General features: G+C 45.6%; 1 protein-coding gene across 1 annotated transcript in view; it reads right to left on the reverse strand.

Annotated features, from left to right (window-relative positions):
• ERBB4 (erb-b2 receptor tyrosine kinase 4) overlaps positions 1-3,748 on the reverse strand; it is a gene marked incomplete at both ends in the record, with an annotated part of 1,101,913 nt that extends 1,098,165 nt beyond the window's left edge. Inside the window, one exon of the mRNA XM_083354418.1 lies at positions 3,667-3,748. Coding sequence (XP_083210544.1) covers positions 3,667-3,748 — 82 coding nt within the window. The remainder of the gene's footprint in view (positions 1-3,666) is intronic.
• Positions 3,749-14,590: the final 10,842 nt, after the last annotated feature.

The raw sequence follows: 14,590 nt of genomic DNA on the forward strand, positions 1-14,590 counted from the left end.
TTGTAAGATAGAATATTCCGCTTCTCTCTCTCTCTCTCTCTCTCTCTCTCTCTCTCTCTCTCTCTCTCTCTCTCTCCATATATATATATATATATGCTTTATCTGATACAAACAGAATGATGAGCCACAGTATACAATATGCAATTTTTAAAAGCTCATATTTGCCACACTTTTTAACATTATTTTCTTTGAAAATATATTTAAGTTCACATGTTTATCTTTAATTAAATCAGGTTTAAAATCTCATTTGATCATTTGGGAAACGTAATAGATTGCAGTTATCATATTTTTTCTATACAATGGCCCAGTACAATGCAAGATCTTGAGAACTACAGTACAAGCAAATATAACATGGGAAATGCTTTAAATGTGGGGTCAGATCAGCCTGTCAGTTTGTTGTCAGTATAATGTTTTACATGTAAATAGAGTTTTATTCAGTCTATTTTTTTTTGTTCTCAGCTCCAACATTATTATCTGGCTCACATGCAGTCCGATTCCCAGTTTTATCTCAGTTTCCTCAACAATGTTTGGTGACACCTTAAAATGAAATGGATAAGTAGCCAGCTTGAATGTTCAACAGAGATCCAAATTAAACAGCGCAATGCAATATGCACGGATTTGGTCAAATCTAACCAACATGCGGGTATGTTTTGTGTATAGAAAAGTCATGATGGTACTAATATAAAAGGATGGTGCTATGGAGAAGAATCAAGTAATGGGAATCTTAGGTATAAACAATATCTATTCTCTTATGTTTTTGCTCAATTTAATCAGTCCAAAAGGATTTATGAAAAAATATTATTGGCTACAATTTATCAGGCTGTAACATGATATCTCCATTAAATCAGATGAAATTATATTTAATTCCCCAAAAGACAATACTGTGTTATATTTTTCACTGGATTCATGAAACCTGATTTTGCACTAAGCAAGATTCTGATACCAGTCATTTCTGGCCCAATATAACACTTTTTTTCTTCTTCAGTTATTCAGTTCTCAAATTCTCTGGAGCAAAAATGTAAACAACTATTCACTTTTAAGTAATCCATGCAATTACTTTCTGAACCAGATTGACAATAACACAACATCTCAAGATTCCCTCTGAATAAAATTTTAAAGGGTCTGGGTTGTCCACACATAAATCAAGCAATAAAGGAAAGAAACAATTATGTAGATAAATATTTTGTTTTCTTTGGAGGACTATACACAGAAGAAAAATTGTTCCCTTAATTGTTTTTCCTACTGTACCAGAGCAAAAAAGATTGTTCTTCTGTGCAATTGATATAGAGCAGTAAATAAGGTGAATTCTCCCATTTCTTCAGAAATTAACATTTCAAAAATATGCAACTTTTCCCTCCCCATCAACTGTAAGCTGTGTCTAATAATGCAAGAAGCAGATTGTCTTTCCTCATTTCCTTAATTTGTATCATCTAAAAGCAATTCACTCAACATCTTGTCGCCCTCTGGCAGCTCAGTTTACTTATCCACACTTAATTTCTCATTTGGACCAAAACAAACTCTTCTGAACTGCCACTGGCTGAAGGGGGGAAGGGGGGAAAGAAACTCTTTGCATAGATCTGCCACAAGATTAGTCCTCCACAGACAGCCCAACTGAAACAGGCAGTGGTTGTAAAGTGGGTTCTGGTTATGAAGTGTTCAATTTACTGTGAAAATCTTTTGTAAAAGAGCAACTGAAATGAACCAAAAATGTAAGAGGACATCTCATTTCAGTGGGGCATATACAAGAGAATTTATGAAATATGTAAGTGATACTGTTTTTCATTTGTTCTGCTCATAGCATAAATACACACACTCCAATAATTTGTTTTTGTTCATTTAGTACAATAAGAATTTGATGTAACCTATGTGTACAATACACATCTTCGGTTATGTATTTCATCCTCCTCTCACTCCTTACATTCTCATTATCACACAGATAAATAACTTTTCTTAGCAGAAATGCCCATATATTTTATTGTTTAATCCCAGTGCCACCTCTGTCTAAAATATAACCCAACTGATCACCATAACATTTATGGCAGTGCCATGAAATCACGAGGCTATTCACTTTGAGTAAAAATGTCAAATATTTGCTCAAAGTCCTTTAGACAACACCAGCCCTGCTGACTTCAAAAAGTTTAAGTGAATTCTAGGATTGCTTTGACTGAAATGCATAATATATATAAGCTGTCTTTGAAATGCCTGTTCACTGTTGCCTCCACTGTTAGAGGGGCAGGGGAACCAGCCATACTTCTGGCCCTGAAAACAGGGAGAAGACAATTAAAAGAGGCAAAGACAAAGCCAAGATGGAGATGGGGAATGGGCTGGCATCCTGAATTCATTTCAGGCAAAAGTAATAGCCCAAAAAGTTGGGAAACAAGGGGCTGACATACAACAGAGGAGCGCCTTTGACCAGAAGAAAACTCAGGCCAGGAATGGAGAAAATACTCCTACTGATGGCTTTGCGTGTATGCTGTACCCAAGATATCTGGAGCCCTAGATTCCTATGGGGTCCGTTGAGGCAATCGGTTAAAACTGCCCTCTTAAGGGGAAGGAGATCGCACTGAAATCCGCCAGACCCATTACTTCTACAAAAGCCTGATTAAGATCAGACTAAGAAGAAAATGTCCCGAACTTGCTACTCGGACTAGTCCCAGCATGAGAATTCAAAAGATCTCCACCTCCGGCTACCCGAGTGTCTCCCGAAACCACAACTAAGCACTCGCCCTTGCACCATGCGCTCAGGACACGCTTGTCTACCTAACCTTCCCAGCTGGCCCTTGAATCTATGAGAGAAGTAGCCATCAAGTACCAGCCACCCCGAAGGGGAGCCCGCGAATTTATTCAGAATTAAGGGAGGAGAACGAGCCACACTCGACCTTTCTCGCCGCCGTCGCCCATTCAGTACAGAAGGAGAAAGACTCCCCTGTTTACGGAGATTGGGGGGGCGGGGAGAGAGAGAGAACCGCGCGAGAAAATCCACATTTGTATTCAATGGCGGGATTTGTAGGGCTCCGCTTGTCAAGTAAAGCCAAAGACTTCGGGCACGATCCTTAAAGTTAAGCACCTGCAATTTCCGCTGCTCTGTTAGGAGATTTAGGCAGACGCTCAAGGCTCCCGCAATCAATGGAGTTGGGATCGTGCCCCAAAGCATCTCACCTCTCCCTTCTCTTCACTTTCCCACACCTGTCGCCTCAATCTAGCTTTCCTTCCTTCCACCCGGGTCCTTCCCGCTGAGGACAGCAAGAACCAGGCAACAGCTCGGCCGCCACACGCCTGGTTTGGGTCTCGGCCACAGGTGCCGAAAGGACGGGAGGCCAGCGGCCGCCTCCGCCGCGAAATGCACATCTCAAGACTGGCGCCAGCGGTGCCCTACAAAAGAACCAGGGCTCCCGGGACTTTTTCTTCCTTCCTTCAGTAACGCCAACTTCTGAGCGCGACACGCACCGAACGGCCCAAAGGCGGCCAGGTTATCCCGGAAATACAGGGCAAGTTAAGCCATTCAGCTGCCTCTCTCTCCATTTTAAATCTTGTCCGAGGATCTTTTTCTCGCAGAATAAGGAAGCCGCTCCTTGAGGTGAAGAAATATTGGAAAACCGCAGCCTCCCGCCACCCTTTCCAGGAAGGGAAGGAAGGAAGGAAGGGAAGGAAGGAACTGGACCGCACCTGACTGAGAAGCGCTGAGACAGAAGGTCCCGGAGATGGCAAGGAGGCTCACCCAGCAAAGGAGTCTTCGTACAGGCTTCATGCTTGTTTGTTGTAAAATCTCTCTCTCTCTCTCTCTCTCTCTCAGTAGTACTATTGTTGCAGCGGCGGCGTAGGAGAAGCCCCAAAAGGACGAGGACGCCTCCTCCTCAGCTCCGGGGTCGCGACGCCTGCATGGCCTCCGCGACTTGGCTCCCCCGTGCTGGGACGAGGCCAGCCAGCAGGTCGCTCCCTTTCCTCCCAAGGTGTGACGGGCGAGTCGGGCTCCGGCGCGCGGCCCCGAGCTCTGCGGGGGCGCCGAGGAAGTTTCTCCCGCGCCGCAAAGCCAAGGACGCCCAAAAGTTGCTGCCCGCAGTTCCCAAACCAAAATCCGCCGCTGTTCCCGCAATTTCCCTTCGGAGCCGGCTGGCTTTTATCCCTGCCTTCGGTCTCCGTGTCCCCCGGTGTTTCAAGCGAAGGGGGGACGGAGGGATCCGTGCGGGGGCGTTAGTTGACGTTCCCGTCTCCCCCTTCCCCTCCGCTTCTTTCGTTCGCTTGCAGCCGCTGCCGAGGTAGGAAAACCACTTCTAGCGACTCCCGGAGCTCCGGCGGCTTCGCCGGTTAACAAACCAAGCTGCCCCCCCGCCCCCCCAACACAAAGGGGGGAGGAGGAGGAGGAGACGATAGGGTGGGCCAACTCGGTCCAACCCCGCCCCCTCTTTGCCTCTTAACTGGAGATGCCACGCCCCCTGCCTGCCCCCCGCCCAGCGTTCTAGGATCAGTCGTTCTCTCCCTTCCCCCCCTCCCTCGCCCCATCAAAATACCCGGGAAACACCTGTCACCGGAACCGGGCGCGTGCATTCGTCCGGGCGCGCGGCTGCTGCCCGCAGGTTACCATGGAGCGATGCAAAGGCAGCCACTGCCAGTAAGCGCAATAATGCGCCTTTTCAGAGCAGGCAGGGGACGAAAACGATTTTGTGATTTGCGCGCGCTCTATTTCTCGCTTTAACATTTTTTTTTACAGATTTATTTGTTCCGTCGGTGTTCCAAATCCAGGCGGCTTCCCTCTATTACAACAATCTGTTTCCTTTCCCATTCCCGTCCCTAACGCTAGGCACAATCCGATCCTATCCATAATCGTTCGGAAGAAAAGTTCTCTAGATGGCCGATAGGATCGCGTGTTCGGCCTTTCGCGACCTGGAAAAAAGAAAGAGGACGCGGCGTGAGACTGGCTTCCATCTTCACCCCGCAGTTTTCTTCCATGCCTTGGATTTGTCCCGAAGAGTGGAGGCAAATACTGTAGCGAAAGACTTGGAAGTTTAAAAAGTTCTGTTTTGCCGGCAGAAAAGAGAGAAGCGAAACAGGAAGCGGCTAACAGATTGTGCCAAGGCTTTCATGGAAGAGCGTCAATCCTCGGACACAGCGCGAATACAGCTGCGGAAAGGGCGATTGGCAACGGTCTCCCTGTCGGCCGCCCGCCGCTGACCAAAGATTCGACACTGCAATTTGTCGGGCGGCGATTTTTGTAAAAACTTCTTTACACGCAAAACATCCGACCTGGTTTACGGACAGCCTCCAAACAGACTAAAGGCTCCAGATAGGGAAAGCCTTTCGTGTAGGATGTATCGTTTGGGAAGTGGGGGGAGCGTGCAAGATCCGAAGGAAGGTGGAAAGATTCGTGCGTTTATACTTCCGTGAAAATTATTAAGAATTAAAACCATGCTGTCGTGTTTTTTATTAATAATACATATTAAACCAGCGGTGCATAGATTTTGAAACTCTAACATTTGCTTGTTTTCCTTTTAAATCTTTAGATGAACAAACTCCTTGTTATGTATGATATAAATAACGGAAAGGCTGCCAATCTTTTAAGATTGGTTCCACTTTGATTGTGTCCTCATGGTGCTTGAAATGGATGGACAGGCCATAGTACCAAAAAGGGTGGCTGATTTGCAGTACCTGCTTGCATCCCTCTACACCTATATATTGGTTTCACAAAATTGTTATAATTCAAATGAACATTTGCTCTCTTTTATTTACTTCCTTTCTGTTCTTATCTTTGCACTGGCCCTCTGCTTTTCCTGAGGATATAAGGTAAGTGAACTTCGATCGAACATAACCTGTATGAGGAACATCACAAGGTTCTGAGTACATTCTGAGCACAAGCTTCAGACCACAACTTTAGACATACTAAGATTGTGCACTGAATTTCATTGAATCCAAAGGACTAGAATTAAATTAAAACTGCTGCAAATTGGGCAGGTGCACAGTGAAATAAAACTGGAGGGCTGACATATTCCCCAGGTTTTGGTGCCCTGCTGTAAACAAGATAAGGCAATTTGGAAATATGGAGAAAAGACAGATGGAAATAATTTCATAGTCATTCCTAATGGTCTTGTTTTAATGAAGCTTTTATTTCAGAGAATAAAAGAACAGGTTGTGTTTTCCACTACAGATGCATCCAGCTCTATCATACAGTATTTGGTCAGTCTAATGGGTTTTCCCACTTGTCTTAATGAAACAAACTCAGTGTAGTAATTGAGTACCTATTATAGCTACGGTAGTGTCATTCTTCAGTTTCCTTCTATGTTGTTTCCCTTGTCCCTTTTCCAAGATTGTAAATTCCTTTTATAAATAAAAGTAATATATGAGATAATAATATGGAAATGCAGGATTCAAAAAACATTCGCAATCACATAGATGTGCAAAATTGGAAACATTTGTCTTGATGCATCCTGAAATCGACTGACTCAGATTCATTTCCATTTTTTCCTGATCTGCAGGAACTCTTAAAAATACAGAAGGGTCTCATTTGTTGAACAGGTAGCATGGGGTTGAGTGAAAGGCAAATTATCAGTCATGCATGGAAATGTATTGCTGAACCATGATAGTCACTAGCTAATCATAGGCCTCTCATTTTCTTTCGACATCTTTATCTCTCAGGATTATTATGAGAATTAAAGTAAAATGATGCCCATGTCTGCTTTTGGAAAGAAAAGAATCAGCAAAATAGTGATGCACTTGGTGTAAAACAAATCAAACTGTGTGCCTATGAATAAGCCATTTTCTTTTGGCATTTCCCCATATTAATCTGCAGTTACATATTTAAGTTATCATCAGACAATTTCTCCAGTTTCCACAAGTTACAATATGCAGGAGCACCATCCTAGAGGATGTGAATTCCGACATTTGCTCTGCCAAGAGCCCAAACGAGCACCTTGTGCCCTCCATATGTTTTAGATTATAATGTCATACCACGTACACAAAGCACACACACACAATACTACCTTGTAAGTTCAAACTATTTGGAAAGGGGACAGTCGCTTACTCTTCACATATTGGGAGCCAACTTGCACCTCTGTTGGGTCTGAGACAGAATGGAGATTTTTTTCTAGTGGCTACTGCAGCAATTTAGTAAATCATAGCAATTGGATTCATGAATCATGATGAAAGACGGAATGGAGCCCACGGCCTTTATTACACAATTCATGATCTCTTTACCCTTTCATTGATTAATGCCCCAGTAGATATTATGAGGGCCTAGATGACAAATAAAAGATATTTTCCAACAAAGTTTGAAGACTGGACTGCTCAAACCAGCATCGATATCAGCCTGAAAGTTCTGACACAAGCTTATTGCAATAGCATCCTTCCTGAAATCATTTGAATCCCGTTAAATACTTTTTTGTTAATTTTTTTAGGAATAAAAGGTGCTAGTTGCATTTGTTATATAAATGAATGCTGCTTATGAACACAAATTAGGCATATCAATTTATTTTTCATCAGCTTCTTTACTTTTCATGCTTTATCCTTGATGGTCTGGAAAATTAGGAATTTATTGGCAAGAAATTGTATAGTAACAGAAGAAAATGTATGGGCACGTTAAAGGGATTAATGGTGGATGGAGAAGACAATGTGGTTGGAAATAATTGTGAAGAATGGACAAAGAACTCAGAAATGTCACTCCTGGAAACGTTAAATAGGAAAATCGGTTTGGTAGAATGTCTCAAAAAATATGATGAATGCATAAGAATCCTTCCTTCACATTTTTAATGATTTGTCATCTATTAGATATAATTTCAGTTTAGAATATGAATAATAGATGTTATGGATATATTCTATAGTGTACTTAGATTGTGGCAAGAAAAAGGGTATGCCTTTTCTGCACTGAAGCCTCTTTAAAATGTCTAATAATGTGAAGATCTGAAATAAATCTGTTAGAGAAAAGCAGTACATTCCACTAATTTTGTTTGAACTGTTCACTGTGTCACTAATCAAAATCTGTCTGGTTTCTTTGCATCTTTTCTAGGGAACAGTGCTTTTCTTGCCTGTAATTTGTTCACTACTAAAAATTTGCTATCAACAGCACCTTTTGGAAGCAATGATATTTTAAAAACTGTCTGGTTCTGGTCATCCTTGACATCTTTTATTCTCTGTGTCTATTATTGTATTCTTTTCTTGATTTTGGTGTGATGTTTTTATTTGTGAGCTGCCCAGAGTCAATGGAAATTGGACAGATTATTGTTATTATTATGGTTGCTTGCACAGTCAACCATATGTTTAGACTGAATTTAGCATTTTTATTTACCTCTGAAGTTCTTCCCAAGGATCTGGGATAGGCAGATGTGGATGTTTAATGGTGTTAGGCATCATTGCAGGATATAAGCTGTTCTGCGTAAAGCTAATTATTGTCTATGACATGCTTTACATCTAGAGATGTTTTTTGCAGAGGACATCTAAAACAAGTAATGATATTTCTTTATGCAGGCCAACATTTTCAGTTTTGCAATCTTTTGATCACCTCTTTTTCTATTAAGCTTGGGACTATCTTGCATTGTGTATCCCAAAGAGAAAGCTATATTTCAAGTTTATGTCACATAATTACAGTTCTTTTACCCTCTTTCTGCTCCAAATCACAACAGTTCTGATTGTAATGAATTACCCAGATTTGCTGAAACAGACCTGTTTGATATTTCTGCACTGGTTGCATGCTACTTATTAGGGTCCCATGAATGCCTAGCATACATCAGTGGTGGTGGGGGGGGGGAAAGGGCTAATTATGGCAACCAAGAGGAGTGTGAAGTTTTGTCTTCTGTTCTTGCAACTATAGTTAAGAAACTAGCATGTGCCCCTGGTTTATAAAGAACATGATGTCATAATGTCTCATACAAGTTCTTCATCTTTGGTCATCAAGAAAAAATGTGTTTGGTTTCACTGGATTTGAAAGGAAAGTCAAAACTGCCTTACTTTCTTAAAAGGGTGAATTAATTTAAATGCTAATCATCCCTACTATAGTCTTTTTTCAAGAAGGAGCCTAGAAAAGATTCTTAAGCAGCAGAACAAAAGCGGGTCACTCCACCATGGTAATCTTGGCGGTTACAATACTGAAGAAAAGGATTACACCTGACTAGTATTGAACTAACATACCACCATGAAGTCCTAGAGCTGTTGGCTAACTTGGGAAATTTAAAAATAAATTAATTTAATCTCAGAAATCTGTACAGTTGTCAATAGAATAATATGGACATGCTATGTATTCACCAAGTCCAAGTCAATCTACATTGTTTTATTATCTTCCCAGGTCAATGGAAGAGAAAATTATTAAAAGCATTGAAATTCATTTGTATTATAATGTAAGATATATTTTTTTAAAAAATATTGGCAATTGATTTATGACATCAGAGAAATTGGCCAAGATGATGGAGAAATACTGAAATTTTTAGCCGGTTATTTTAAAAGGTTAGGGAGGGGGAGGGAGGGGAGGGGAGGGAGGGAATCTTTAACCGGCACTCAGTCTGGACCTGTTAGAGGTCCCGACGGGACGGGGTCGGGGGAGGTGGCTGCTGGTTCTGGGAATGTGGGGGTGGGGCTTCAAATCCCCACGGCGATAGGGAATGGCAGCAGGTGTTTGCGCGGAGGGCCATATCAACACCTGGGATCGCGCCCCCGCTATCTCCGAGCGGTGGTGCGCTCCGACCCTCCGGTTAGCACCCTCTTACCCGGGGATGAGGGTGATCAGGCCCCTGAGCTCAGGTTGGTCTATTTTAACGCTAGATCCGTAGTCAACAAAGCTCCCCTCATCCGTGACCTGATCGAGGAGGAATGTGCGGATCTAGCGTGCATCACGGAAACTTGGCTGGGCTCGGAGGGAGGGGTGCCTCTCACCGAGTTATGCCCGCCGGGTTTCTGGGTGCTGCACCAGCCGCGGGCTCAGGGCAGGGGTGGTGGAGTGGCAGTGGTTATTCGGGAGACTTTGTGTCCCCGGGAGGCCACCATTGTCCAGATGGCCGGGAGTGAATCCCTCCTCTTGAGATGTGGTCCTCGGGTTCAGTTGGGCTTGTTGCTTACATACCTGGCGCCCAGCTGTGTGGCAACAGCCCTGCCTGAGCTGCTCGATGCCCTCTCAGGGTTGGCAGTGGAGTTCCCCAGGCTTATAGTCCTGGGTGACTTCAACCTGCCGTCACTGGGAGGGTCGTCAGAGTTAGCTCGGGAGTTCATGGCTTCCATGACAGCCATGGGCCTGACCCAGGTTATTGAGGGCCCGACTCATTAGGGGGATCATACTCTCGACCTGGTGTTCCTGTCTGGACAGTGGTTGGACGATCTGGGAGGGGGTTCCCCGTCCATCACCCCTCTGTCATGGTCAGATCACCACCTCCTGAGGCTGGTTTTCTGTCATGCCACCCCCCGCCGCTGGGCGGCGGAACCGTCCAGGTGGTTCCGCCCCAGGCGCCTAATGGACCCGGATCGGTTCCAGAGGGCGCTTGGGCCTATACCTATCACCCTTACCCACAGCCCAGTCGATGCTCTGGTGGAGACCTGGGAAACAGCTGCCACCAGGGCACTTGACTGCGTTGTACCCATGCGACCTCTGACCCGGCGCAGATCCCGCTGGGCCCCATGGTTCTCTGTGGAGCTCCGGGAGATGAAGCGTCGGAGACGAGGTCTAGAGAGCGGTTGGAGATCCAGCCGATCCGAATCCGACTGATTGCAGTTAAGAACCTTTATAAGGTCTTATCTTGCGGCGATAAGGACGGCGAAGTCTAACTACTTTGCCGCCCTTATCGCGTCCGCAGATAATCGCCCGGCCGCCCTGTTTAGGGTGACTCGCTCCCTCCTTAACCAGGAGGTGAGAGAGGATCTCTTGCAGGGATGAGCCGAGGAGTTTAGTCATCATCTGGCGGACAAAATCGCTCGGATCCGGACCGGTCTGGACTCTGACTGGGCAGAGTCTGACGTGGAGGAATCAGGCGGTCTTGAGCATGTTATCTGGACTGAGTTCGACCCTGTTTCCCCTGATGATGTGGACAGGATCATGGGGAGACTGAGCACCACCACCTGTTTGTTGGATCCGTGCCCCTCCTGGCTAGCTTATGCGGCTCGGGAGGGAACACGAGGCTGGTTCCATGCAGTAATAACTGCTTCTTTGAAGGAGGGTGTCTTCCCTGCCGCCTTGAAGGAGGCGGTGGTGAGGCCCCTTCTCAAGAAGCCTGCTTTGGACCCGGCTGTTTTAAACAACTATTGTTCAGTCTCCAACCTTCGCTTTCTGGCGAAGGTTGTTGAGAGTGTGGTGGCGCATCAGCTCCCTCTGTTCCTGGAGGAAACTGATTATCTGGACCCGTACCAATCGGGCTTCAGGCCCGGACACAGCACGGAGACGGCATTGGTCGCGCTGGTGAATGATCTCTGGAGGGCTAGGGACAGGGGTTGCTCCTCTGTCCTGGTCCTATTAGATCTCTCAGCGGCTTTCGATACCATCGACCATGGTATCCTGCTGCGGCGTCTCAGGGGGTTGGGAGTGGGAGGCACCGTTCTACGGTGGTTCTCCTACCTCCAGGGCCGCTCGCAGTCGGTGTTGACAGGAGGGCAGAGATCCGCCCCGAGGTCTCTCATTTGTGGAGTTCCTCAGGGGTCGGTCCTCTCGCCTCTCCTGTTCAACATCTATATGAAGCCGCTGGGCGAGATCATTCGTGGTTTCGGGTTGGGGTATCACCAGTACGCTGATGATACCCAACTTTTTCTTTCCACCCCGAACCAACCCAGTGATGCCCTCTCCGTGATGTCCCGGTGCCTGGAGGCGGTTCAGGTCTGGATGGGGAGAAACAGGCTTCGTCTCAATCCCGCCAAGACTGAGTGGCTGTGCATATCGGCATCTCGGGTTAACCAAGTTATTCCACCTCTAACGATGGGGGGTGAGGTGTTACCCCCCGTTGATAGGGCTCGCAACCTGGGCGTCCTCCTGGACTCACGGCTCAATTTTGAAGACCACATAGGAGCCGTGACCAGGGGGGCTTTTGCACAGGTTCGCCTGGTCCGCCAGTTGCGTCCCTATCTGGACTGAGACGCCCTACGCACAGTTACTCATGCGCTTGTGACCTCCCGTTTGGACTACTGTAACGCTCTCTACATGGGGCTGCCCTTGAAGACCACTCGGAGGCTTCAACTGGTGCAGAATGCGGCCGCGCGAGTTGTAATGGGGGTCTCCCGATACTCCCATGTAACACCTCTACTCCGCGAGCTGCATTGGCTTCCGGTTGCCCTCCGGGTGAAATTCAAGGTGCTGGTTATTACCTATAAAGCCCTACATGGCCTGGGTCCGGGCTATTTGAGGGAACACCTGCTGCCGGCATCAAACGCCCTTCGCCCAGTTCGCTCCCACAGGGAGGGTCTGCTCAGGGTGCCACCGGTGAGAGATTGCCGGCGGGTGACACCCAGGGATAGGGCCTTCTCAGTGGGAGCGCCTGCCCTCTGGAACCAGCTGCCGGTGGAGCTGAGGACTGCCCCCGACCTCCGATCATTCCGCTGGGGCCTGAAGACCTGGCTCTTTGAGCTCTCAGGCCCAGGCTGAGGAGAAATTTTTAATTGGGGTTTTAAGTATAAAGGGTCAATTTAATATTTTTTAATTTGGTTTTTTAACTTTTGTATGGTGGATTTTTTAATTCCCTGTAAACCGCCCTGAGTCCTCAGGGAATAGGGCGGTATATAAATGTAACTAAATAAATAAATAAATAAATGCCCACAATGGAAGATTCAATTGTGAAAATGGCAGAATTCACAGAAATGGCAAAATTGATCTGTTCAATCAGAGATAAAACAATAAGTACGTACTTGAAAGACTAGAAACCTTTTTATGAATTTTTCAGAAATGAAATGGTGATTTTTGAATTTGATGATTAGAAAGGGTTGAATGTAGGATAGAAGTGTAATGTTAGAGATGGAGAAAGCATATTAAATGGGTTTATAAATGCTATGAAGAAGATTGGAAGTTACTCATTTAATTATCCTGTTCTTTTTTCATTTTAGATCTGTATTGCTTTCACGCTTTTTAAAAATTTTCCCTCTATTTCTTCATGATTATGTTTTATAGCAATAGCACTTAGATTTATATACCACTTGATAGTGTTTTACAGAACTCTCTAAGCAGTTTTCAGAGTCCGCATATTGCCTCCAACAATCTTGGTCTTCATTTTACCAATCCTACACATAATGTATCCATCGTAGAATAATTTAACATTGCTTCAAATGAGAATTTTTCTTGGAATTGTTCAATAATTCATTTTTTTGTTTTCTTAGTTATCTGTGGCATTCTCAGGAGTTCAAAAGCATCAATATTTTTCCTGTCCTGTTTCTAGCACTAGAAATGTTTCCATCTTGTCTGTTTTTTTCACCAGGTGCTGGGACTTTATCTTGTATTCTATGGCTGACTACTTCAGCCCAAAGCTAGTTATCCTGCTTCTGCTGGTATCAAGATTTCCCTTTTTGCTTTGGCTGACTCATAGATAGCAAAAGTCCCTACTGCTTCTTCACAAGTTAGAAAAAAGATTAGAAATATTTTATCTATTTTTGAAATACAAGGAGGCCTCTATGGAATCAGGGCCATCCACTACTTTGTTTGCAAGCGTGTCTACCTGCATTTCCCAAAAGCAAAGATAAGCTCTAATGCTACGGAACAACCTGGGGGAGATTAATACATTTAACTATGTGATTAATACATGTGATTAATACATTTAACTATGAAAGCCCATTTTTGTGACATCCCATAAATTTTATAACAGTCTTTTTTTTCTCAGTCTTAAGGGTCAAGAAGTAGACATCAGGGAACATATGTGTCTGTCGTTCGGGAACAGTTGCATAGGTGTTCCATTTATATTTCTGCAAATGTAATATTCTGGCTAGGGGGCACTCAAATAGCAAAGGACTGAACAGCAAGTTGGGTCAACCAATCAGCAAACAGGATACACACCTCTGCACAACATGGAGTTGGGATTTGGGAAGAGGCATGCACTTCAGCAACCTACACCTATCCATCAACCATTTTGCAGCATAGGTCAGGGCTTTTCAACCGGTGGTACACATACCACTGGTGGTACGCGAGCACCTGGCTGGTGGTACGTCGCCTTCCTCCCCCCCGCCTCCCCCACCTCCTCCTTCTCCCTCCACGCTCTGCTCCTTCCCAGCTTACTTGCTGCCAGAAAGCATGCTGCATGGCAGCGGCCTCCAGGAACCCTACAGAGGGCGCACACAGGTGCAGAGCGAGGCCCCGCCCTCCCCAGGAACTTCTGATCAGCGCTTCTTTGGAGCACACATGGCTAGGAAGGCACATTGGAGTCCCAGGTACCAGTAAGGCAATCAGCCTGCTCCTCCCCCATCGCCCGCCAGGCCCAGGAGAGCCCCGCACAAGCGCCTTGCCAGCTGCCAAATCCTGCCTTTTGAGCAGGAGCGGCCTTGTCCTGTTTGCCCTTGGCCACCTCCACAGGTGCCGCTCTGGGAGGCTGGGACTCCGGATCTGATGCTGCCAGCCAGCTGGAAGTCCTGGCAAGCGGCCCTGACCCACTGAACAGCCGGGAGAGTCAGCAACCTTCTCTCAGGGCTGCCAGTCAGCTGGGAGCCTGGGGCTTGACAGCCA

This window comes from Vipera ursinii (genome assembly GCF_947247035.1).
Source record: "Vipera ursinii genome assembly, chromosome: 1".
Taxonomy (NCBI): domain Eukaryota; kingdom Metazoa; phylum Chordata; class Lepidosauria; order Squamata; family Viperidae; genus Vipera; species Vipera ursinii.